This window comes from Xiphophorus maculatus, chromosome 6, assembly GCF_002775205.1.
Source record: "Xiphophorus maculatus strain JP 163 A chromosome 6, X_maculatus-5.0-male, whole genome shotgun sequence".
Classification (NCBI taxonomy): Eukaryota; Metazoa; Chordata; class Actinopteri; order Cyprinodontiformes; family Poeciliidae; genus Xiphophorus; species Xiphophorus maculatus.
This window is the reverse complement of record NC_036448.1, coordinates 25,022,865-25,048,891: the sequence shown is the minus strand read 5'-3', so window position 1 is coordinate 25,048,891 and position 26,027 is coordinate 25,022,865. Positions and strand designations below refer to the sequence as shown.

Genomic DNA, 26,027 nt, shown 5'->3' with positions numbered 1-26,027 from the left:
AATGTTTTTTCTTATTTATTTCGCTGTTATTAAATCAGGCAGTTCAGCCAAGAGCAAAGTTTATTTAGTTTCTCTTTGTTTGGCTGCACTGAATCATTGCAATCAATCATTCATCTAAATGTGTAATTTAGTTATAATTTAAACATGATTGTTATTAATGTAACGTAATGAAACAAAATAAATAATTAGCATGGTAATGTATTTTAGCCTTTTCAGACACATTCAGACTAAAATTACATCTCTGGCTTATAAAGAATTCATCACAGAACATGATTCGTGTGCAGATGCACCCATTTTTTTTCTCAGTTTCTCAGGCTTCAAGGAGTCTCTGAACTGTCATCCAGTAAATTTTAGGTCATACAAATGTTCAAACACTTCCCCAGATCTGTTTGAAAGAGATTTTCCGCCCTCTATCTTTATAGGTTTCCCTCCTGCTGTGATTGATGCAGGGAAGGGCATGAGCGCTGAGAGCAGGCGGGCCTGGATCGAAGAGAAGAGCCTCATTCTGAAACAAACATACTGGTAAGTGAGGCCTAATCTTGACTCCCTACAATTTCTGTTTATTGATGCTGGAATATATTTATATCCCTTTAAATTCTACAGAAATGTATTATTTTTTCTTATCCCAAACCTGTGTTTGACAGCGAAATGCCAAATTATGACGTCATCGTCCCAGTTTTACTGAAAGCAGGCATCGACCAGCTGCCTAAACACTGCAAACTCACTCCAGGTAAGCAGCCAATCAGGAGCCAGGAACTTCACACTAAACACTAAACGTTGTGTTTATTGATCCTTTTCATGGAGGCGAGTCGGTTATTTTAAGTTAGATATTTATCAGAAAAAGATAAAAGCACTAAAGTAGGAATTAGCGCCTAATTATAAAGTTGTTGGAGCATGTGTGATAAGCAGGTATCATGGTGGGAATTTATAGCGACTGCCATCTGCGTGGTGCTAAATTGGGAAAGTAAATTGGCAGATTTTTGGTCAGTTAGTCGCTGTTGGCAGGTAAATGTCTGCTCAGAGTCGGGGTTTCTACGAAGGTTGGACGAATGTGGACATGAAATCAGGACACAAAACGTTGGATATCTTCGTTTCATTCCTTGACCAATGGTCTAAATGTTGTATCAATCCATCTGTCTTTGGATGGATCAGTTTATACATCCATCTTTTCATTCATCCACCCATCCATCCATCTGTGTCTCTCCTTTTCTCTGTCCCTCAGTCATTCATCCACTATGGCTGAGCATTTATTGTACTGTTTATCATTTATCTTGATAAATTTCTTGTCATAAGAAGTTTGATTCGTCACGGTAAAAAAAAATACAAAATGGTTCACATCGTCAGCAATGTTGGTTTTTACTATTTTCTCCACTATTCAATGAAAATATCAATAAATTAGAACATATGTGTGCAGTTTTAGTGGTATAAATCACACTTAATGTGGAATGCTTCTCAAGAGAAGTACTTGTGTTAGTGGGGCTACTATTGCTGTTACACACAGTCAGAGCCATATAATTACCTAAAACAAGCAATAAATAGTTCTTATTGTCAATTTTATTGTTACAATAATAGTTGCACAAAATATTTGATAAAACTTTGAAGTCAATATTGGCCACTCCTATCATCCACTCATTTATATTTCTGTCAATGCATGGGTCAGTTTCTGTTCACACATGCATCCATCTCTCTGTCCAATTAATTGGAATCTGTAAACATTAAACTTTGATTTGTTGGAACGTGCAGACATCTGATTTGTTGTGAACTGATCATTAAAGGAACTTGTACATTTTGTATCTTAGCTTCTCGCCCTGAGAGAGTTTGGGTTTGTGATTTGAATGATGTCACTCATCAGGTTTTTGAGGCTTAAATTAACAACCCAAAGAGGTGTGAGTCAGAGAAGTTTGTTATTGGAGCCAAATAACAGTAAAAACAACTTATTCAGGTGCGATTTTTGTCACTCAGACAGTTGTCGGAGTGATGTTGATGTTTCATGTGAAAATGTGTCACTGAAATATTCCTGAGGTTTGAAAACTTCCTCATCTTTCCTTACCTGAAGGCCTGTTTGCACCAGCTCTGCCACGTCAGACAGAAAAAGATCTCTTCACGATGAAGTCTTTGACTATTTATTATTTATTGAAAAAATGCATTGAGCTGTATTTGTTTGGGTGTGAATTTCTGCTTCTTCCAAGTTGTCACACCAGCCTTCGTATTTGCAGGAGTCCCGCTGAGGCCCATGTTGGCTCACCCCACCAAGGGTGTCGGCGAGGTGATGAAGAGGTTTGACGAGGCAGCGTTCACCTGCGAGTACAAATATGACGGAGAGCGTGCACAGGTGTGTGTGTGTATGTATAGTGACAGAGAGCAACTGTTTGTTTTTCTTCCTCTTGGCACCCAACATATGCCTGCCATATTTGTATGCATGTACCTTTCGGCTGTGTGTCTATTTATTTATTTCTTAAATATGAAGTATTACTGCTCTGCACTCACTTAGCTGTGTTTATGTGTGGATGCCTGAGCATATCCTTAAGATAAACACTAGTTCTGCTTTTACACTCTGCCTTTGGACAGAGGAAGCTAACGCTGTTAGCCAGAGAAGGGCGGCGGGGAGGAGTGGAGAAAGGTGAGATTAAAAGCTGAAGCAGCCAGACAAAAACTGCAAAGAAACAACAAATGATGGCAGAGGGCATGAGAAATATTTGGGAGACGTAAAAAGGCACAGCGAGACAGAGATTGTCATGCAAACGCCTTCAGCTGTATTGTTAATTTTAGGCAGTCATGCCAGTGAAGCTCTTTGAACTCCGTAGAATGGGAGAAAGAAAAATGAGCATGGAGAGAAGGAGAAACAGCGAGCCTTATGACGTCTCTCTGCAGTAGGTTTTACCTCAAAAAGCCAGCAGGGGGACTCGTGGTGTAGTACCCAGCTAAACACTCTGTGTGTCTGATTGGTTTGTGTCTTACCAAAGGATCTCAGTCTCTCCCTATGAGACAGCTGATGAACCACAATTATTCTGCATGCTTTTGATTTTTTGTATGAGTATCTGTTATTTACAGCTACAGAAAAATGTTTCTCTTTATTTAGGTCATTTAAAATACGTAAGTGCACCTTTAAAATTAAACAAATTGTATACAGTTAGTATCTACACTGGTCAAAATTGCAGAATAACTCTGAGCTGACATATATAATGCAATGACAAAATAATAGCAACCTAATGCTACACTATGCCGATGTTTAGTCTGTGCCAATGAAGATTCACCACAAGCAACGTTATGAATGGTCAGAATGCATTCATTCTTGTTTATTGTGAAAGTTTCATATTATAAGAATTATGATTTATTCTGACAAGAATAAATAAAAAAGATGTTTGTTGTATTTTTGGATTTGTTTCAATAAATGCAAAAGTATGATTTTAAGCTGTTACTGTGTTCAGTTTAGTGATAAAATCACTTCTTCATGTAATTAGCAAACTGAAGAAGCATATTTAATGTTTTTTAGCAACAGTATTTGTGCTTGTGGAACTTTGATTGCAAAGAAGTAATAAATAAATAAAATAAATATTTTTAAACTTTTATTATTACAATAGTACCTTAAAATATTGTGATAAAATTTAAAGTCCATACCACACACCACTACTTAAACCTACTTGATTAGTTCAGCTTATAATTGTTTCATGTTTTGGGCAAACTCCTACATTGTGTATATAGCAATGAACTCCTATCTTTCCATCATTAAGCATGGGTTGGCGGGGTAAAAAATACCATAATCTCACTACAAATGAGACCTCACGGAGGATTATCATAAATGCTGATTGGTGTGCGCCCCACCTTCGCACCCTGTTCAGTGCATCGACTATAAATCCATCTATCAGGAACGACTCCACTCAGTCAGTGAAGTGCGCAGCAAAGCAGAGCGCAGCAAAGATGAATGCAGTAGGGGATTAAAGGTATATAAAAAATTATTTAAGACACCCTTCTTTTGTTTAGACTTTTTCTTTTTGGAATTTCCCTGGGAGATTTAAAAATAAAAATGAGTCTGCACAAAGAAACTGACAAAGGAGTCACAGGATTTAGGACTTGCTGCCTTGATCCAAACAACTCCATTCATCCAAAACATAATGTGTTCCCCAATATAAACTGTATAAACTATTTGATGTTAATGACTCCTCACTGTTATACAGATGGGCATTCTGTGCACTCTTCTCTGTATACTTGTGTTGTTCAGTTTTTGGTTATTTCAATAAAGGAAAATAATTATTTAAAATAAAAACAAGCCATGCTGGTGCGGGGCCAGGAAAGCCTGGCAGCCCGCCAGGCTTATAATACACTTGGGGAAACCCTGGGGTAAATGTGGGAGTGACCTAATTTATTCCTCAACAGTAGGAATAAAGTAGCATTTTGTTTAACTAAAGTTAAATACATTTTTGTCTTTTTCATCAGAATTTATAAATTTAAATATCCACCTGTCCCAAAAAAACCCAGACTTTAATTTCATTTTCAGACAATTTTTCCACATGTCTGCAAACTAATCTGCCATATTAAACTTCAGTCATCCTCTAATAACATATTTAGAAAAACACATTCTTTACCAAAAATGGGAAATATATATTTAGCAAACTTCATCACTTAAGATTTGTGTGACAGACAAACCCAAACATGGCTAAATTTACAAATCTGTCTCCTGATGAGATTTTTAAAATACAGTTCATTTTTACTTTGGAGTTCTCACACTTTAACATTTAACACATACTGTTATGCATCTGCCTAATAAGGCAATCTGAATTTGAAAATAGGAACCCTGAGAGCCAGTTGTTGTTTCTTTCAGTAAAAGACAACACTGTTGTTACTGATTACATATTTGTGCTCAAGTTGTCAAAAGCTACATGTGATAATTGGCGAAGTTTCAACTTGCTCTCTCACTTCACAATCACGCGGCCTGACACCAAACTGATTGTTTTGTAGACATCCTAACAAAAAAAGCATAATTGCCCTGCAGCACTTTTGAAGTGTAGCTCCATCTGTCCCTCGGGCGGCTGTCAAACACTCTCTATAAATCCCTGTTCTTCCCTCTCTTTGGTGTGCATGTTGTCCACTCTTTCATTTGTCAAACCTGATATTAAAATCTCAGTGTTTACTTAAAGTATTGATTTATCCAACTCATACAGTCATTGTTTCCCCCACAGATTCACATTCTGGAAAGCGGTGAAGTTCGGATTTTCAGCCGCAACCAGGAAGACAACACCAGCAAATACCCAGATATCATCTCGCGTGTCCCCAAGGTAAAACACTTGAGCATAGCTTTCTGCAGCTCGCCCCTCGGGACTGTGGAGAGATAGACGCCGTCTCTGCCCCGATTGTCAAATGAGGGCTTTTACCGCTGAACACATTTGTCTTTTGTTTTTGCTGCTTTTTGTCAACCTTTTCTCTCATCTATCTTACTTTGTCGTGCTCACGTGTTGCAATTTGAAACCTCTCATCTATGTTCAGTTGGTCCTTTACCTTCCTGCAGTCATTAAATTCTGCTAGCAGCTATAAAGAAAGCTTCAATGCACATAAAGGAGGAATTTCAAACCAGCTTGTGAAGTGACTTCATCTTTGTAATAGATGTGGAGACCCCCAGTTATTTAACTTTAAATTGCAGCTGTGTGTCGGCTCGCCAAATTGTTGAGAAAGAGATCACAACCACCTGAGGCTTTGGCTGTTTGCCTGAGGTTATCTGAGCGCGCTCACTGCCTCGCTGCCTGCTGAGTGTGTTTTTCTGCAACAGCAAGGAAGTGAAGTTCCACAGACATCCAAATCAGTCCGCTCTTTCTTTTCATTCACTGGTTTCCAATAATGTGTAAAACATAGGTGGAGTTTATTACAGAAAATTGTTTCAGAGTTTGCAGAAGAGAGCAGTCTTTAGACCGAACCGAAAGTTCAGTCAGTTGTCCATAAAGTGAGTTGATGCCACTCTTGTCGGTTGCAAAGATGCCATGCCATGTGAAAAAATGTGAAATTTTATTTTTGTTTTTAATGTTTGAACAAGTTTGTCTAGACCTTTCACTATGCCACATTTTTGCTAGACCATAAACTGTCCCACTAATAATTGCAATAACCAGTAATATTTTTGTTTCGAGATAAAGAGATATAAACCTTTTGTAAAGAACACTTCCCTTCATTCTTCAAGTCCTATCTTCTTCTCTTCCTTCTCTCTGTTGTCCTTTATTTATTCCATTTCTCCCTATGTCTTCCTTCCTTCTTTTCTTACATTCTTGTCTTACATTGTTTTTTATCTGTAAATATTTAATCTTTGTCCCCTTTCCTGCCTTTTTCATGTCCTTCTTTCCCTTTTTTCCTCATGTCCCACTTACTTTTCATCTACATACTTCAGTGTTTTCCAAGTTTCAAATGTAAAGCTTGTAGAAATGCTGCCATAAATCTGTAGTTAACTTTAGTGCTTTATTATTTTTTGAACTTAAAGGATTGTGTGACTGTGGAAAGTCGCCTGGAAATGTTTTAAGTTTGGGTTAGAACTCTGAATCAGGCTTTTCCAGACGAGTTTATTTGAAATAAACTCGCTCACATTAATGGTAACTTTTCTATAGTGTAAGGTAAACTGAAGCTTCAAGAACAGGTCAAACCCAGGACTTTTGGTTTAGTCTGTTCATGCTTTCTCACTGCTAAAAGCAAATATGTGAACTTATTTCCATATAAATGAACAAAGGTTTGTCCTAAAAGGACAAAATTGGGAATTTACTATCAGAAATGCTGTTTTGGTCCCAATGAATAAGTCATGGTGAAATCTAATTGAAAAAAACACACTCGTAAAGTTGTTTGTGCACAATACTGAGCATTTTGGTGGTGATTTGCGGGGCCAGACCCTCATTCTGTTTGGTCTCTAAATAATCAAACAGGAAGTGGAGAACTCAGACCTTCTGTCTGTTTTAATAAGACAATACAGCCTTGCTGTTTGTTCAGGCTTACCTGTGTGATTCCTAACCAAATCTTTGCTTGTAGAGCTCATTTTGACTCTGCTTCTTATTTTCATACATACAGGCTTTATTTGTTCATTTCCTGACAGCACTAATAGGAGCTCTGGGAAGTTATTTGTGCAGCAAACTGTTCTTTTACTGTCTCACATGAAACACTTTCTGCTGGGTGGACACTTTGTTCTACCAGGTGGTTTAAGCTGCTGATGATGATGATATGTATTCCCAGTTCAAAGCTGGCTGAGATACTTTGCTCTTCTCGTTTTCTTGTGTCTCCCTGTTCTTTCAGACCAGACAGACACCTAACTTAGTTTATTTCAATTTTAAAACGCTTATTATTATTTTTATTATTATTTGTGTTTTTGCTTTGATCTGAGAAAATATCAGCTGTGAAAAAGGTCTACAAAGTCATAAAGGTTTAACTATAGATATTTATTTTAAAAGCCAGGAGGGAGGCAGCATGTTTTGTAAGATCTCTACTTGTCTGAAATAAAAAATAAGTTGTTTTTACCCTTTGTGTAGTTCCAGGATCAGTTTGAGAAATTAAAGCATGATGATGGAGAACTTACCTGAACTCTGACAAAAAATAAACGTTTTATCCTCAGCCTGCAGTCCAGAAATCCTGTGTATTCATGACCTGAATGCTCATATTACACCCCATTCTTATCATTCTTCATAACATCTGCCCTCTAACAAATCCTTCAGAATGTCTTTGTTCTTTTTCTTTTTTTTTCTTCCCCAATTCAACTTTAAAGGCAACGTGACTTATTTCCTCTCATGCTAACCTTGTTGCTCCCGGTCTCCTTGTCGCTTTCTTACATCTTTTTGTTTAATCATTCCCTCCTTTCGTTCCATTCTTCTTTAGGATACTTATACTTCTTATAAGTACTTCTAGTTTTTTTCTCCTCTTTGTACTCTTATCCATTCATGTGTCTTTTTCTCTTATCCTCTTTAGACTTTGAGGCCACTTGTCTGTAATTTCACCTTTTTTCCACCCCTAACTTCTCAAATGTTCACCTTTCCCCTTTTTGTTTGTGTGCCATTTCTCCTGACTGCTGCCTTCTCGATTTTTAAAAATATTTTTTTAGCTTTGGTCCTTTTGTGTCAGTGACTCTGTAAAAGTATGTTTCGCCCTCAGAAACCGTTTCTAGCGGGTAGTTTTCATGGACTATTATTTACCCCCACTCTGTTTCCACTGCATCTACCAGGCTAAAAATTGACCATCTTGGTAGAATTGTACCTCTGAAAATCAGCCCTGCTGGGCAACTAACACTTTTAATATTACCCCAAACCTATGAGAGTATGTGGATATGAGAGTGTTATTTGTTTCTCCTTGTACTTGCAACAGATTGCAAAATACAAGTAATAGCTGATACTTTGGAAGAAACTCAAATCAAACCAATAATCAGATCACATAGAGAGTTATTAGTGCTAACAGATTAGTGCAAAACTTAAGCACAAAAAATAACTAAATCACAGCAGTGGACAGATTTAAGAGCACATATGGGAGCAAAACACCAACACATCTGACAAGTGTTCAATTACAAGTTTCAATCTGTATTTTTCTTATTTTTTGTTTTTACAAAATTTGTACATTTTTATTTATTTTTTATTTTTTTACCTTAAGTGCAAAATGTATGTATTTTTTTTTTTTTTGTCAAATTTCGGCTTAAATACCACTCTGAATATGTTATGCTTCCAGCAAATAGCCATTTTTGAGTCTGTATACTCCAGTTAATGATTAATTAATTACTAAATTAGTTGACAATTATTTTAATAATCAATGCACCTCAACCGTTTTAGCCCTAGGTGAAACGGTTGAGTTTTCTGTTACTGAAAACTTCAATAACAGAGTTCATCTTTTGACCCATTTGTTTATAAACTGAAGATCAGGTGAACTGATACAGACTCATCCTGCACATGTTTGTCTTCTCAGGTAGCTACAAATGCGTAGCATGAGACTTTCTGTTTTACAGGTCCCCAAAAATGAATCATTTTTTCCTTTTTTTTAAGCTTTTGTGGCGTTATCAACCAAATTGTAGGTTTCACAAAGCCTCAGCAGTCCTTTCTCAGTCTCTCCCTCCCTTCTTGAATTACTCAACAGGAAATAATGCAATTTAGTTAACAGTTTGTCCTTATTACCACTCTATTATTAATAGCTGTTTTCCTTTGAAAATAAGTTTTTGGTCTATTAGTGTAACATCTAACTCCAAGCACTCTGTAAATTTTGTCCCACTGTTTCATTCATTTCTCTTTCATAACGATGTGGGGGGAAGAGTGAGCGAGTGAGTGATGCATTTAGGAGAACTGCAGAAAACTGAGCTTGGTTACCCTTGGGGTTAACTGCAGATGGGCAATGGACTGCTATGAACAACTGTAATAGAGTATATTCTGCAGCTATAGAGATCACTCCTGTTTATTTTTGTGAGGAAAAGCATTCTTTGTGCGAAGAGAGAGGAAATTAAAGGCTGGACTCCTTTTTTAGAGCAATTTCTTCATTAATTTTGCCCTTTCTTGGAATTCTTTCAACTTTACCATCTCCTTTTCTAGTATTACCTGCCTAAATAATAGCCAGAGGTAATGAAGGAAAAGAAGGTACTCTTAAGCTCTGAAGTATTCAGGCTTTATTTTCAGGCTTTAAAAGATGTATCATTTAAATAATGGGTTCATTTGGCCTTGAAATTATTTTCCTGTTTGTGCTGATTATGATTCCTAATTTATCGTATTTCATTTTCTCATGCTGTGAAAATAACCCCTGTCTTCTCAGAAAATTGATCACTGATCATTAATGTGGCAGATCATCGGTTTAAGAAATTGCTTAAATTAAACTTGCATCTCTTTTCCGGACGTTTCGTTGTCAGAGTAGAATATCTGTGTTCTTTGAAGACCAAAAATTTTTCTTCCAGCATTGCAGAGATGGTCTGATTAGATTCTCCAGCACCTTGCTGCATTATTTTGCATATTAATAAGGGGTAACCAATTTTCCTGTAGCTCCCACAGAGCCTTAGAGCTTTAAATTATGGATTAATATCAATACATAAATATTAATGCCGATCCATTAATTGGTAATTAATGCACAACTTAGCCTAATGACCTTATGGGCTTAACACGGTTTTAATATGAGACTGTTTCCAAACAACCTGTTAAAGTCTAATGTGTCTCCTGCTCTTAACTCTGATAAACTGCCTTGGATTTCATCTGCTGATTAACTCCCAGCCTCCTGCAGGCTGGAAATTTTTAACAACCACAGAAAAATCCCGCTGGACCCAGATTCATCCTCAAGATTTCCTTTAGCCACTCGGCTTGGTCCTAAAAATTAACAGTAATGGTCAGTTTAATCCGCTCATCAGTCATGTGGTTTATCCTGGACTTAAACTTGATCACTGACTTCCTGCTCAGGGGACTAAATGTCAGCTGGCGAGACATCTTCGTTAATGCAGGCAGGATTAACGACAAACAAAATGATTTAGGGTGAAACCTTTGGTTTTTGTTGCAGCTTTTCTGTAATGATGCCTGCTGTATGTACAAGATGTGCTTGCATCACTTGTGTAGGTGTTGATTTTAGACGTTTTTGGATATTTATGTTTTGTGTCATGTTTATTAGTATCAGAGGTCTCAAACTCCAGGCCTCGAGGGCCGCAGACCTACAGTTTTTAGATGTGCCACAGGTACAAAACACTGGAATGAAATGGCTTAATTACCTCCTCCTTGTGTAGATCAGTTCTCCGAGCCTTAATGACCTAATTATTCTGTTCAGGTGTGGTGCAGCAGAGGCACATCTAAAAGTTGCAGGACTGCGGCCCTCGAGGACTAGAGTTTGAGACCCCTGGTATATATGTATTAAAAACAGCTTGGACAAATAGATTTAATATCACCATGTTTATTTTAATTAGCTGAATGATATTATTTCTGTTCTGATCAGGTTGCAAACTAATCTGGCTAAAAATGTGATCAAACAATTCGCTTGCAAGACAGACGGAGGTTGAGCACAAGTGTCTATGTTGTCTTGTTAAATATGGAATATGATTATGCCTTTTCCAAATTAGGACAAGTATGGAAAGAATCAACATACATCTGTTTGTCTGTCCTTCAGTTAAATTCATATCAGTTTATTTATACAGGGCCATTCACAACTGTAAATTCAATAAGATGAACAGAGAAAAAAAATTTCAGAGACATAATCAGCAATCACACAAACTTTAACTGAAATCTGACCAATCACCTTAATGTTTTCTTAATTTTCTTCTTTTTTTGACCAGTCACTGCAAATCAACTGAATTTTGGTCATAATATTGTGATGGTGATATTTATGATGCTGTTTTAGGTAAATTGTAGATGGAAGACATTTCCACCAAAATCTTCAAAATTAAAAAAAAATTAATTTCTAGGAAGTTTTTTCTAGTTTTTTTTCCTAGCAGATATTTTAATTTTTTTTTCAAGAAAATATCTGAGACTGATATAAAAAATTCTGGGTTTTTTTTTTTATTTTGATATTAATCTTGGCTAGATTTTTGTCTTCTTTTTTCTACATAGCCCTAATAGGCCATCATAGATATTGCCATCACAATTGTATCACCATTGCAACATTTTTTAACATCTTTTGGCCCTAACTTGTATTTTTATTTCCCCTTTAAATTGACTTAATAGTAATGCTTATATGCTAAATAGAAAGTCACAAATTTCGTACTAATGTTTAGGTTCAACCATTCATAAAGGTTTGAGGTTTTAAAACCTTCAAAAAACAGACTTTGATAGAAATATCTGCTGTGCACTCTTCTTAGCAAACATTTGTTTTAATACTTCAAAATCCGACCAAGAAAGGGCTTAGAAGTGTTCTAGTATCAGCCAGTGGGAAATCTGGACATAAAAAAATATGCAGGAACCCTCATCTGTTCACAAGAGGAGGCATTGGTCTCATACATCTGCTGTGCTACTGCTTCACTTATTCATGGTGTATCCCACCCCCTCAGGTGCACCAGTTCTTTTATTGTCAGATACTGCCTTATGTTAACATTTTCTGTTTTTTTTTTATTATTATTATTTTGTGAAGCTTCCTTCTCCTCCTCAGCCTCTACGCTGATGGCCATGATATACAACGATCTGCTCCTTTTTCTGGTAGATTTGCTCAAGGTTTCGTCTTTATAGACCTGTTATAGACCTGTTTTTTTATTAGCCTGTAAGATGAATTAAAGCGTATACTCTCATATTGGCAATGAAGTGAGTGAGATCTGACATCAGCAAAGCAGAGTTGCATCTTAAAATGCTTGTTTTACACAGCAGTCTCCCTCCTGAACTGATGGTGATGCCTGCAGAGAAAATATCATTAACAGAAATCACATTATGATTACATTAGAAGACATTTCAGTACTGTAACTCAAACAGTTGCAACTTTTCAGCCTCACTGGGTAAAATGTCGGGAAGCTGATAGTCTGAAGCTCAGATTTTAAGTGTTTTCAAAGCAATATCCTGGATATTTCTAGGCTCATCAGCAGACATCTCTACGGTGGCAGAAAGGGGCAATGAAATGCAAAAGGCACAACAGAACAGCAAAAATTCACAGGAGAAGTTGCACAAAAACAGGTTGTGCTAAAATGTTATTCAGACCTTCCACTTTAGCAATAATTCCACTTTAGTATATCCAACGTTTTAGCATAGCTTCCGCTGTAGCTTATGTTCTGCTTTAGCTTATCTTCCACTACAGCAATAATTCTGCTTTAGCATAACTACTGTTTTAGCATGTATTATTCTTTAGCATAGCTTCTGATTTAGCATAGGTTTCACTTTAGCCTAACTTCGGTTTTAGCCAAACTTCTGATTTGGCATGACTTCCTTTTGGTGTAAATTATATTTTAGTGTAACTTTTGTTGTAACTTTTACTGTTGCGTTGCTGTTTATGGATTTTGTTGATCCTTCTGGGCCACCGTAAGATTCAGTGCAAAATGTTTCACATTATAATAGTTCCTGAGGCAGCATAAAGACTTTCAGTTTTCTGATGGTACAATATATTCTGACTGGTCTAATTTGTTATTGTAAATTTAGGTTTTTCTAACTTCTTACACTTTTTTCATGCTACCAATTTTTTCCTAATTGACTTTTGCATATTTATCAACTCCTTATTTTTATGTTCTTGCAGGTAAAGAAGGACTCTGTAGTGTCTTGTGTTCTGGACACGGAGGCGGTGGCCTGGGATCGAGAGAAGAAACAGATCCAACCCTTCCAAGTCCTCACCACTCGTAAGAGAAAGGTACGAATAAAGAGGGGCGTAGTAAAGGGAAGGGAAGACTATTAAAATATGTGCTTTGTCGTAAAAAAGAAATAGTAGGAGATAATGAGAAGAGAAAGAATGTGTGAAAAGGTTAAGAAGAGAAAACAAGACGAAGACAAAGACCCGAAGGTGGAAGAGAGCGAGATAATGGAGTGAAATGATCCGACAGACTGGGGGAGATGGACAGGGGAAGAGCTGGGAAAAAGTGGTAGGAGACTGATAGGTCAGAGGCAGAAGAGTGAAATGGATCGAGAAGGGAGGCTGAGATTGGAAATGTCAGCAAGGTGTTTATTCACTCCTGATCAGAGTAACGGCCTCTTTCCATTACACCAATCACATTAGGCGGAAACTGCTCCCTTCACCCTGTCTTTTCGTGTGCGAAATGACACCCCGCTAAATTTGGGCAGGAGAAATAAGCGTGCAGATACGAGCAACGCCATGATGAAAATGGCCGAAATGATTACGTAGATGATTTTCTTTTTTGCTTGATACTTTTTCCTGTTATTATGCAATCATAATTATTGGTAATGATAGTTTTACGCACAACCTGATTATACATTGCAGGCTCTGGTGTTTTTTACCACCACAAGCCTTTGCTGAAATGAAACATTCGAGATGAGGACACAAGACCCGATATGCTCTAATTAAACTTCATTAATGAGTCGAGAGTGAAATTAATGAAAGAAAGGAGAGGGAGAGAAGTCTTTCAGGTTTTAAAGCAAAGTCTTTTTTTGCCTTGGCAAATAAATCTCTGACTCTGAAGTCAATACAGAGTGAAAAGCTCAGGAAAAAACAACCTTAGTAGGTTTTGGGCCACATGAGTATGAAAATCTAACCGGAAGAATAAACTTGCATTGCAGAAGTATTTGCATATAAAATCAAACTAATTAGAACTCCTGATCTTAAGCTGATTAGCCAGTTTTTATCTTTATGGATTGCATTCATTGTATCTCTGAAAAATGAGTTCTTGTACATTTTCTGTTTTCAACATTTTCTAACAATATAAGTGTGTAGATTAAAAATGTCTAAGGTGTGAAATTTAAAATGTTACCTAGAATGAGGCTCTGCACAAATAAGTCTTGAATAATTGCAGCTTTCCTTGGTACCTTAAAAGGCCTCTTTTTACCACAAAACCGAAATACTTTTTAAAAACAAATATATGGACATGTTTGAACATATTATGTATTTTCACCCTCATATTGGGGTAAATGGTCTTTAACTTGCAACTCAACAACAAGTAACAAGCAGAATTCAGTCAGAAATATGCACATGTGGAGAATCAAAATAGGGCTTTCAGAGCTAAAACATTGTATTAACAGCCAAACAGGCATAATATGAGGTTAAATAGATTTAACCTAAAGCACATCAAAAGCTACTCCACATTGGCAGAACCTTGATTTCTTGATTGTACTTGTTAAAGCTTCCCAATTTTTGTCTGGATGTGATCCGTTTTGAAAAGCCTTTGCAGCTGCTTCTTCAGAAAACTGTTGACAAAACGCCTCTGCACACCACAACTGGTTAGTGGTGCTAAAACTGGCATTTAATTAGCAGATTCCCATTCGAAGATAGACTAAAATACCTCAATTTTTCCAACATGAGCAGAAGTTGTTTATCTCGGACACATGTTCAGCCGTCCAGCTGCAGCAACCAAAAAAACTACAGTTGTTAGCAGGCACACTTTCTTTTTTTTAAAGCGACATGTTTCACTCTCCTCATTTTTTGGTCAAATTCTCTTCAAACCCACACCCGACTGAGAAGCATACAGCTTCGGGATGCACTTTTAGTCATTTCTGATACCAATATAGATATCTGAGGTTTAGTATCAATCAATACTGACCAGATCCAGAAAAACACTGCTAAATTGACTTAAAATGTTTTTTTTAAAACAAGACATAAATGTACTGAGTTACAAATTTATTTGATAATTCTGCACCAGTACAGCACGCTTAATCACACCAATAGCTTCACAAGCTTTGTCAAACATGAAAAGCAATTTGAATTTGTTGAGCTAGTTGAGTTAATGAAATTAGGAATATAACAGCCAACGCTAAATAAATGATAAAGAAACTGACCAATACAATAAGTTAAGTTAACTTGGTCAAACATGTAAAACAACAAGCTTCAACAAACCTTCTTTCTAATAGTTCAGAAAGTTAGAATTAGAAATTCTAAATATAATGTAAAATAAATAAGAAAGCATGACATTGCTTAGAGCACAAAACATAGAATTAAACTGAATAGATTTGCCCTTATGGATCGGTAAAATTGTCACCGATGTAAATTTTTTCCAATATTAGCAACTATACTTATATGAATATTAATATTGGATTGGCACATCTCTAACGAAGCTCCTATTGAATAAAATGTAAACTTTTGGAAAAACTATGTACTGTAAGTTTTTTGCTTTTGTTACAGTTTTTGAGAGAGAGAAAAAAGCACCTTAATCACCTCTGGATATATCGAGTCCAAAAGTGTAAAAACACGACTTAAAATTTTTTAATGGCATCTATAAATTTGCTAATTCCCGTGTCTTAAATTAGATATATGCTACAGCCTGTGAAATAGATTAACAAATATTTGAAGCAGGTGGTTCTGCCGAACTCGACAGCACTTCATTGTAGTGCAGAAGTCGAGGAATTTTCCCCAGGGGACCGCGACAGAGACGCCTGTAATAAGCCAGGGTCTGGTGTAAGAACCGGTGGGGGTGAGCATGATTGGAGCAAACAAGATGAGGTGCAAGAAAGGTGAGATGTAGAAGGAGAAGAGACGAGCAAAGTAAGCAGAGGAGTCGAAAATAAGATGTGCACGCTGAGGAGGTGTGATGCTTTTAAAAGGCAGAGAGGAAGTGGAAATGCTAGGTGGGTAACTTTAAAGATGAACCGAGAACAAATCAAAGAATCCTTTGTAACAAATCCCAAGGTTGGAAGTAGAAATTTGTGGATACCATGTTTCTATTAGCATATTTTTGTCAAAATAAAAATACTAAAGAAGTGTGCTGTACCTCTGCAGGATGTGGACGCCTCAGAGATCAAAGTCCAAGTGTGTGTGTACGCCTTTGACCTCCTCTATCTCAACGGAGAGGTAAGGCCAAGTGATACAAATATTACCCAGAGATCTCTCAATTGTTCCTCTTGTCTTTTTAAAAACTTCCACTCGTGCGAGTGCATATTTATTTATTTATTTTTGTTGCAAGCACGCACGTGTGCTCACAGCCCCGTCGAGATGCCGGCATCGTCCTTGAATACCAATGACGGTGCTACTGGAGGCTGTAACTGGATAATGATTGTAACGCTCATTGTAATTCCAGTTGAGTGTGTCTTGATTGTGTGTCTGTCTGAGACTCTCGACGTCTGAGAGGGAGTCTGTTCCTCTTTCAGGCCATGTGTGTGCTGCAGATGGTGACTATGACTGAGTGAGGATGTGTTTGTGTCCTATTTATGCAGAATTTTTAAGTGAATTTCTTAAATCTGCTGAAGACAATGCTAATGAGTGGGTGCTCCCATCATCCTCTACAATGTGAGCTCTCCCAAGTGGATTTAAGCCAAATTGCATCATTAAAGGAGCTCCAATAACTCTTAAATCCTGCCTTTTCAAGGCTATTTCCCTCTTAATTTGTTATTTATGCAAATGTTATATTTTAATATTTCTTTATGCTGAAGCTTTTTCTCATTGTCTTGCTTTTGTCCTAAGTGATTTATTTATTACCCACTGTTGATTTCATTTAGCCTCCTAAATTGAATATATGGACACATCTATTGAGTTGGACTGCTATGTTTTTTGAAATTTCATTGAATAAATATTATTTTACGCTTAATAGCAACATATAATGTATTTCAATATATACCTGATTGCAAAAGTATATTTAGGTTTGAACTACTCAGTTTGGAGTTTGACTCAAGTACAAGTATAGAAAATAAAAATAATATTGATATTTTAAAGTATTTCTGAAGATTATATCAGCAGAGATTGTTATTTTGTTCTGTGTTTGATTAATCATGTCATCATTTAGGAATAAATGAAAAGTTTACATGTCTCTTAGATGAATTTAGATGTTATTCACGTATTACTATAGCAGCAACAAACATTGTCCAGAAACTCTGAACAAAACAAATTAAGAAACAATGTCGATTCATCCATCCAGCCACATATCTACACATCATTCAGTAAATTGTTTCCTCATCATCTCCCCAGCCATTTCTCCATCCATCCATTCAGGCTGGATGCATGCACATCCAACAACCTATGTTCATCATAGATTGTCCATCATTCAATTGTTTTTCCATCTATCTGTCCATCCAACCACATGTCTGTTCAACATTCAATCATCCATATATCTATTATCCATTAATTTAGTTATTTTTTTCATCAATCATCTCTTAATCCATCCATTTTTCCATTCAGCCATTTTTTAAAAACATGTTTTTTGCCCAACAGATTTACTTTCACAAGTGGAACTATTCTATTCAACAAACATTATCTGTCCACCCATTTTCCACTCATTTATTAAATATTTTTCCATCCATGCATCTGACCTCATGTGTCCATCCATGTATTCAGCATTAATTCCTACACCTATCAGATTCTCCCACATACATTTAGATGGAACTGGAATTGAAAGCTCTCCAATTAATTTTCCACTCTGCACAGTTCCTTCTCAATGTATGAGGGAGCATCTGATTTATATTCTTTTCTTGTCAGGATGCAAGGAACAAGAGAACTACGCTTGCCTGTGTTTGAGGTTACATTAGAATAAAACAAATTACCTTTCATTCTGAATAATTTATCAGTGAAGTAATAGTCGTTTTTCTACCTGATAGGTTACCAACAGGCTTTTAAGTACGAACAAATTTAAATATGTGCACTATGAATAAACATGCACATTATTTCATTAGTCATGCATTCAACAAATGTGCTCCTCTTGTTCCCAAGTTCAGCTGTGGTTTAAATGTTTTAAAATGTTGATTAAACATAAAGGTCTTCAGAGAACTTGAAAATTAATACTGAAAATACTTAAATGATAACAAGATGGTCTGATTCTTTGGCTGCAAAATTTTATGAAAAAATGTGGACAAGCGTACTGTTGCTGAAAACAGTTTGTGTACTTAAGGTGACAAAAGTTATGCAATCTTCGTCACATTTTGAAACTTTTGGATTTGGGGACAAAAGCAAACTAAACTTTTTTTACTAAAAACTCCTTTGGTTTGATGTTGTTTCTGTAACCATGTTAAATTTTTGCATATATCTAGAAAAATACCAATTTAACCACACAGGAGGAAAAAACAAAAACAAAATATGTTTAAGACGTAACTTTTTAGATCAAGTTAAATTTACCGGTTAGACTTGTCACAGTAACAAATTTTGCAGGACAGTAAATTGTCCCCGTAATTATTGCAATAAACAAAATTCTGTTGTTTTTGAGACCATTTTCAGATAATGACATAATAATCCAAGTTTGAATCGATAAATTTTGATTCTTTTAAAGAACACTTAGCACTGGGGGACATATTTAAATATCCAAAATAAAACGCAACAACCAAAACTAACAAATGAAACCGAAAGAAAAGACACACACAACCAAAACAATCAATAAAGTTCATTTAATGGACACTGTCAACCAAATTGCCCTTCGAAAAATATTAATCATCAGAATGGAAATTATCAAGCTCATTTTAATTTATTATGCGATTAATTGATTGTATATTATGATCGGCTTAGTACCAGTTGTACTTTACTTGTGACTAGATTTAGCTGTTGTACAACAGACATTTTCAGTTTCAAAAAGAAAAAAAGTCCTTGTTTACAGTTCAGAAATCTTTCTCCAATGATATCAGATGGTAAATTTAAAGGTTGGGAGAAAAGTTTCTGCAGCCAAAACAGAAAGCTGCCAAAAATGCTGACTGTGTGAAACCATAACCCTCAGCTAAAACCTGACCAGCCACCTGGAGCTGCGAGTTGAGGACAGACGGGACACAAATACAAGTCATCGATCGTACATGGAAAATAACCTTCTTCCAGGCTTAACCTCGCCGGGGAATAAAAAAAACCAAGGGCTTCTTTTTACATTTTTCAACTGAACATCCTCTGATAACTACTTGTGAACCGGAAAGAACACTAAACATGATTTTATGGTTGAACGGAGGAAGCTTTGATATGACAAGAAGACTAAGGGCAATCCATCTGCATGACACATGTACCCAGTCTGCTTTCATTCAAGGCTGTGCTTTGATGCGTGCCACTGTGTCATTATATGCCACATTTTGATTTTAATAGCATAAACGCAACAGAAAATCTATCATATAGGTAAATACTGACTTGATCCATACTCCATGCATGTTATGTCATATTAGGGCACAGACATAGCCACAGACAAACATTTTCCATTTTAACTATGTTGCAAAGATTTGTAGAATTTGCATCATATATGTCCTTGGATCACACAGAGCTGGATTTTAAATTAACATTTTAATTATTTACCTCACAGACTAAATTGATTCTCAAACCTCCAAGAGATTGCATCTGTAAGAAAATCCATCTTAGTATATTCTAGGCAATGTAAAAAATAAAAAAAATCACTTATATGTTTGAGACTTCATTGTACTGGAAGACTGCAGTTGCATGTTTACATTTCCTGCACACTTATTTCTACTGTTTCAAAGATGAAGGAAAAGTTTCAATTAAAATACAATTTAAATTTCACACCAAAGCATTTAAAGAAATGATAAAATATTCAGTGGGAAAAAATTCAACCTTAAATAATTGATTTTTACAGTCACTGGTGAGATGCTAATTAGTTCCTTTTATGTTAAAATATTGTACAGCTATTAGCCAACAGGAGGGCATTTCTCCTGTAGCTTTTAACGAATTTGATGTACACAAAGACAGATATTTGACCATTTAGTAGGACCGAAAGGTTTTTTTTTTTTTTGTTCCGCATGCCTTGTCACCAACCCTTTGGCATTTAGGTGGTCTAATGGTTGTTGGTGAGACTTGGTGACCTTAATATACTTCACACATTTCTGCACCTTTGAAAGTGTTTGTTTTGGAGATCTTCAACTGATCCTTAGATAACTTTAGGTCCCCAGCTGGCCTTGTTTGTGACACTTCCAGTTGTTTTAAACTTCATTATTGCTTTACCTTTAGATCAAGCCAGGTTTAGACGAGTGGAACTTTCTCTGTTATTTCCAGACTCCTGAAAACTTTAATTGAAGATGTCAAAGCCTGAATGGCACAGAATTTTTTTTCAGCACCAATAAAAGCAAAATAGAGGTAATTTTATTCAGATCAGATAGTGCATAATGCATGCAATCAATTTGGGAATAATTTTAAGTATAGTACACAGATCAGCTCGGTTTTGCAAAAGTTTCTTCCAGCTGAAGGGCACCTATTATGCAAAATTTACATTTGTACTTCCATTTGGGTCTCAACTGCTTCTAAAAACTGCCAAAATGCTTAAAAAAATACTTAGCTGTTTAGTTAATGTTTTTTTGGTGTTTGGAAAATAGACCATTTCCAAATACCTCACAATTGTTATGTCACAATCCACAGGCACTGCACACTGGTTACCGAGCAAGTGATGCCAACTGCTGGAAAGGACAGTGTTACCATCCAGAAACCACTTGCTGCATTCTTATTTATTGTGCAGGAGGCTCTACTAGTGCTTTTCAAAGCAGTATAGCTGTATTGTTGCGCATCTGTTTGCAGCCATTGTCTTGTGCGAGTTTGAACGTTGAGTTGGGGGGGAGTGAGCAGCAGCAGCTTATTTGGATTAAAAGTGACAAGAGGCCCTAAAACATCTCATTTTCTTTTCAAATGCACGTTACAGATAAATTTGACTTGGATTTCTAGTGTCTTCCACTTTTGATGAGTATCTACCAGAAGTAGGCTTGCACCACATTTATTCCCCAGCATTATAAAAGGCAATGGCTTATTTAAAAAATCCCAAATATTGTTCAGCCCAACATTGCAAGGGTAAATAATAATAAAAAAAATAGTTCAGGTCCATTTATTAATTAGTTCAAATGTTCTTTATTCTACTGCAATAAAATCCAAACTAATTTTTATGTGTTTTTCCACATCTTCACTAGAAGTAACTGTTTTATATGGCACTCAGTACAAAAAGCATTAAACCTAAATGGCTACCCGTGTTCAGACATATTTAATTTTAGTCAGATTTATGTTTTGGACTATCAAGACTAAGAAGCAGAACAGCATGAAGAAGGCAGATGTGTTGATGTCATGTATAATAAAAATCCACATCTGTTTACTTTTAGTGTCTTGGCTGCTGTCTGTACACTTCCCAACCTAGCCAGGTTCTGACAGATTTGTCATATTTAAGAGCATTTGTCACCATTTAGTTAATTTTTCATCAACCCAAAATAGGAAACGCATTCAAAACTGAATATATAGAAAAAAGGAAGAAAAATAAATAAGAAACTGTGTTGTGCATGTTTGTATGCTTACATGGGGGCGTGGGTGTTTGTATGTGTGCCCAAAGCTGGTGCATCCAAGACTGTATTCTGAGAAAGTGCTTGTTTATACGTGTGTGGGCAGATAGTTGATGGTATTTCATCCTTGTCATTGCGAGCCTTCGAGCTATCAGGAGGAAACGGTTGTAATGATGCGGTTTTGCCATTTTCTAATGATGTTTGTGTTTCCGTCTCCGCGCTCAGTCCCTGGTGCGACAGCCGCTGTGTCGGCGTCGGGAGCTGCTGAGAGAGAGCTTCACAGAGGTGGAGGGAGAGTTTCTGTTCGCCCGTTCCATCGATTCTCACGACACTGACGCCATCGCGGAGTTCCTGGAGCAGTCCGTCCGAGGTCTGTGAAACAGAGGCAAACTTTTTCTTCTCGTTTTCCTTCCTTTTGTCATTCCTGTTTGTGTCATCTTCCTGTTTGTGTCATCTTCCAGTTTGTGTCATCTTCCTGTTTGTTGGCTCCCCTGAATCTCTTCGTGTGTGGGTGCTTTGAGTAAAAGTTTCATTTTATTTGTGTCTTTCTCAGCTGCCTTAACGTGTAAACTGTCTGTGTGAGTGTATCCAAAGCAGCGCCAGAACTTGTGGGTTGTATAATGGATTTATTTTGTGTTGTGTGTGTGTGTGATTCTGACGTATAAAGGATGTTTTCCTTGTGCATATGAGTTATGTTCCCGTCCTTGTCCACGGCCTCTTTGTTTCCCAAAACCCGTTTGTTTCCCTTTGAGACCCACCAACACAAAGGCACTCCGTATATCCAACAGATAATCTCTTAATTTCCTTTCTGCACGTCCAGACTCGTGTTTTGGTGCATTAATGTGTTTGTTTGTGCAGACTCCTGCGAGGGCCTGATGGTGAAGACTCTGGAGAAGGACGCGACCTATGAGATTGCCAAGCGTTCTCACAATTGGCTCAAGGTCTGTGTGTGTGTGTGTGCTGGCGCGGGCGTGTGCGTGCATGTGTAAGAGTGTACTGGGAAATAATCTGTTTTTATTATACAGGTAGAGTGAGCAGCACTGCTTTTCTTATAAAGTAAACATGTTGCTGGGAAATTCTGCGTCCTGAAATTCAAATGGATGCTGCTACAGAAATAGTTGTGCAAAGTTTAAACATAGCAGCTCTGGTTTTAGTTTGAATAAGATGGAGGTGCCCTAGTATGACCCTTCAACCTTTAGATGATTCCCTTCTTCAACTGACAGCATCAGGTGTGTTGCAGAATAAAAATGCTATCCCTCTAGGACTGGATTGGAGCACTGATCTAAAACGAACAAGATTACTTAGGTCAGTATTGAAATCTTGATTATTTTAGGGCTCAAATGAATCCTCAAATAATCCTGATACCTCAATTACTAAAAACCCTCAAAGCAAGTTATCAAAGCATCATGAAGTATGTTGTAATAAATACTGTTAAACTATTCAGCACACAGTAGTCTGGTAGGAAGGATTTTCGTATTGCACGACATTTTTTTAGTCCAATTAATCACCAGGATAATTAATGGAATACTCAATGGCTATGAATAATTATCTGCCATTCTAGATTATTTGTCACAGACTGGATCTATTTCCCCTAAAGAGTTGCTCTGTGATATTTATTTTTAAATACATATTCAGCAGCAAAATATCACAGATAGTTGATGCCAATTTTTCATAAAAAGGATTAAAAACAAAGGATTTCAAGTGCAGTTTAACTATTCATATTTCCTTTTTACATGATCAATTTAAAGTGGATCTCAAAGTTCGACTTTGTCGGGCGTTTTAGTTGATTTTTCTGACTCTGAAGCTAGAATTTCCTGGTTTTGACTACAAATAGCCTTTCAAAGTATTTGTTGAAACTTTTGATTTTTATGCATGTCAAATAAAGAAAACACATTTAATCCTTAACAGGTAATGTTAAGGGTCATAAGTATATTTTTAAATTTGGTTTTTGGTAAATGTTATCTCTGTAACTCAGAGTTTTTTCTCCCTTCCAGTTAAAGAAGGACTACCTGGACGGTGTGGGCGACACAGTGGACCTCTGCGTGATCGGTGCCTACCTTGGAAAGGGAAAAAGAACAGGCACATACGGTGGCTTCCTGCTGGCCTGCTATGATGAAGACAATGAGGAGTTTCAGTCAGTCTGCAAGGTAAATTTTTATGTTTCATCAAGGGAGCAGGAAACCAGTTAACTAGCTGCATCCATTTAGAGGCTTTATAAACATGCCAATTCAGATTTGTTACATAAAGAACAATTAAAAATCAGTTTGTTGAGATGGTCTTGCCTTCCTCACAGAAACTGAAGACTTCTGAAGCATTTTCAGGAAGCAGCCGAAGCTCGCGTCTTTAGCTTTCACCCCCACATGAAAAGTGTGGGAGGTGGAATGATTGGATTAAAAATTGCATTTGTAGTGCAAGCAACTTTTGGATCAAACTTATCTTAGACAAGAAATTGCATTATGATACCCAAGGGTTTTGTGCTTCACATGTGCAATATTTCTGTAGAGTGTATTTCTTTCTTTCTGGGTACATTTTCTACATAGTGTTCTTCTAAGAGTTGGTCTTCCTCTTAAGTCTTGGCTGGAAGAAAGTCTTTGTTTCTTGAGAGCAAGTGCCTCTCAAAATAAGTGATAAGCTTGTTGTGAAGCTCGCATGATCACTTCAGTGTTTAAGATATAAAGAGCTTAAGCAAGTTGCACAGTTTGTTCTCTACTCTGTCCTCTAACTTCCCCCATCTCAATTTTTTAAAATTATTTTCTTAATATTTTTATCCCCAAAGAAAAGAGAAAAAGATTTAGTTCGCTGCAATTGTAGCAGAACTGTATTGGCACCACAACATTCCTCTTTTGAATGAAGCACCTCAGCAAACCAAAACCTGGTTATTTGATATTAAAATCACACTGTTTCATTGTTTTAAATTGTCCAATTAATGCTCAAGTTTATATATAGAAACCTAATTCTTTGAAGTTCTACATATTTGAAGATTTTTTTGACATGAATATTGCTTTCCAACCTCCCAGTGCCAATTGTGCATAGTTGATTGTTTAGTCATAACCTTAACGTCTTCAGTCACCTTTCTGTTAGTTTTTTATATACAGGCATTTCTATAATGATTTTTGCACATATTTTAGCTCTATGAAGGCCCAGCTTTCAATTTAGTTATTAACCTGCTGTTAAAACTTAATTCTTGTTTTTCTTAAAATACCCAGTGCATCACTTTATTCACAGCCACATCTGAAAACAGATGTGGGGAAATAATACATGCAGTCTTCAAAAATCTCTGTTTTATTTAGAAAACATTGCTTTATTTATTCATAACTTTATCTTTATGTCTCTATCTCCATCTCTCTTGGGTACATTTTCAGTACAGTCTAAAATCCTTTAGTATCTTGTTAGTTTGCAAATCTTTTTGAAATGTAAGACAGTAGCTTGTAAGACAACTGTAGCTTAGAGTAATCTTTGTTTTGATTGGATTTAAATTCCTAGACATAATTTTACCTGCTGCAGTTGAAGCGCAAGCAACTAAAGTTGGGCCTAAATAAAACACAAACATCTTTTTAAACCTTAATATTGTTTGTAATACTATTTGTAATTCAGTCTATAAGAACTAGATTATGGTGCAGAAGATGAATTTTTTGATTTGATGCCACCTTGTTTATTTGGTATTAGGAAAAATCCCGCCGAAGTGTGATCTGAAAACATAGCATCTAAAGTCAATGCAATATTTTAACGTATCTCATGTTTTTATTATTAAGCTGTTTTTACTTTTAAATGCAGAGGAGCTGCTCATGTCCTCGACCTTTTCACTGTCCGTCTTGCAGAGATTTCCCTCCCATGTTCCTAATAATAACTGCAGGTGAAAACAAAGTGATAAAATAAGCCTCTTTAACAAAATGTTCTCCCTGTAAGCTGCCTTCAATCCAGCATGGCCCATGAAAATCAGTGACATTAAAAAGTGTGTTTGACATCTTCACAAATTTTTATTTTTCAAAACAATAACAGAACAACTCAGTAGTTTTAACTGGTTTGTTTTCAATTCTTTAATCTAAAATCCTACATCCAGCTGGTTGCAGAGACAAAGTGGTAGCACTGCACCAGATTCTGGAATCGCAAAGTCATCTTATGCATTATTGCATATGTTAACCAGTGTGACACATCATTATCCCTCAGCTAGACATGAAGACTCCTCCATACCCTTAGCTTGAAATGTTCTGTAAAATAAAAATTATTCCATGTCAAAAGTTTGGGTAAAATTTTCCCCTTTTCTGTATTCTGTTCAGTGTAAATGTATTCATGATACATTTAAATAAATGTGGGGTTAACATGATCATAAAGAATCTATCATTGTTGGTGTTC

The 26,027-nt window shown here is 36.5% G+C and overlaps 1 protein-coding gene across 1 annotated transcript in view; it reads left to right on the top strand.

Moving 5' to 3' along the window:
* Positions 1-26,027, top strand: part of lig1 (DNA ligase 1) — a 72,909-nt gene that overhangs the window by 29,406 nt on the left and 17,476 nt on the right. The window contains exons 15-23 of the mRNA XM_014474865.2: positions 423-522; positions 645-730; positions 2,217-2,332; positions 5,178-5,273; positions 13,099-13,209; positions 16,240-16,311; positions 21,900-22,044; positions 22,533-22,615; positions 23,669-23,821. Coding sequence (XP_014330351.1) covers positions 423-522; positions 645-730; positions 2,217-2,332; positions 5,178-5,273; positions 13,099-13,209; positions 16,240-16,311; positions 21,900-22,044; positions 22,533-22,615; positions 23,669-23,821 — 962 coding nt within the window. The remainder of the gene's footprint in view (positions 1-422; positions 523-644; positions 731-2,216; positions 2,333-5,177; positions 5,274-13,098; positions 13,210-16,239; positions 16,312-21,899; positions 22,045-22,532; positions 22,616-23,668; positions 23,822-26,027) is intronic.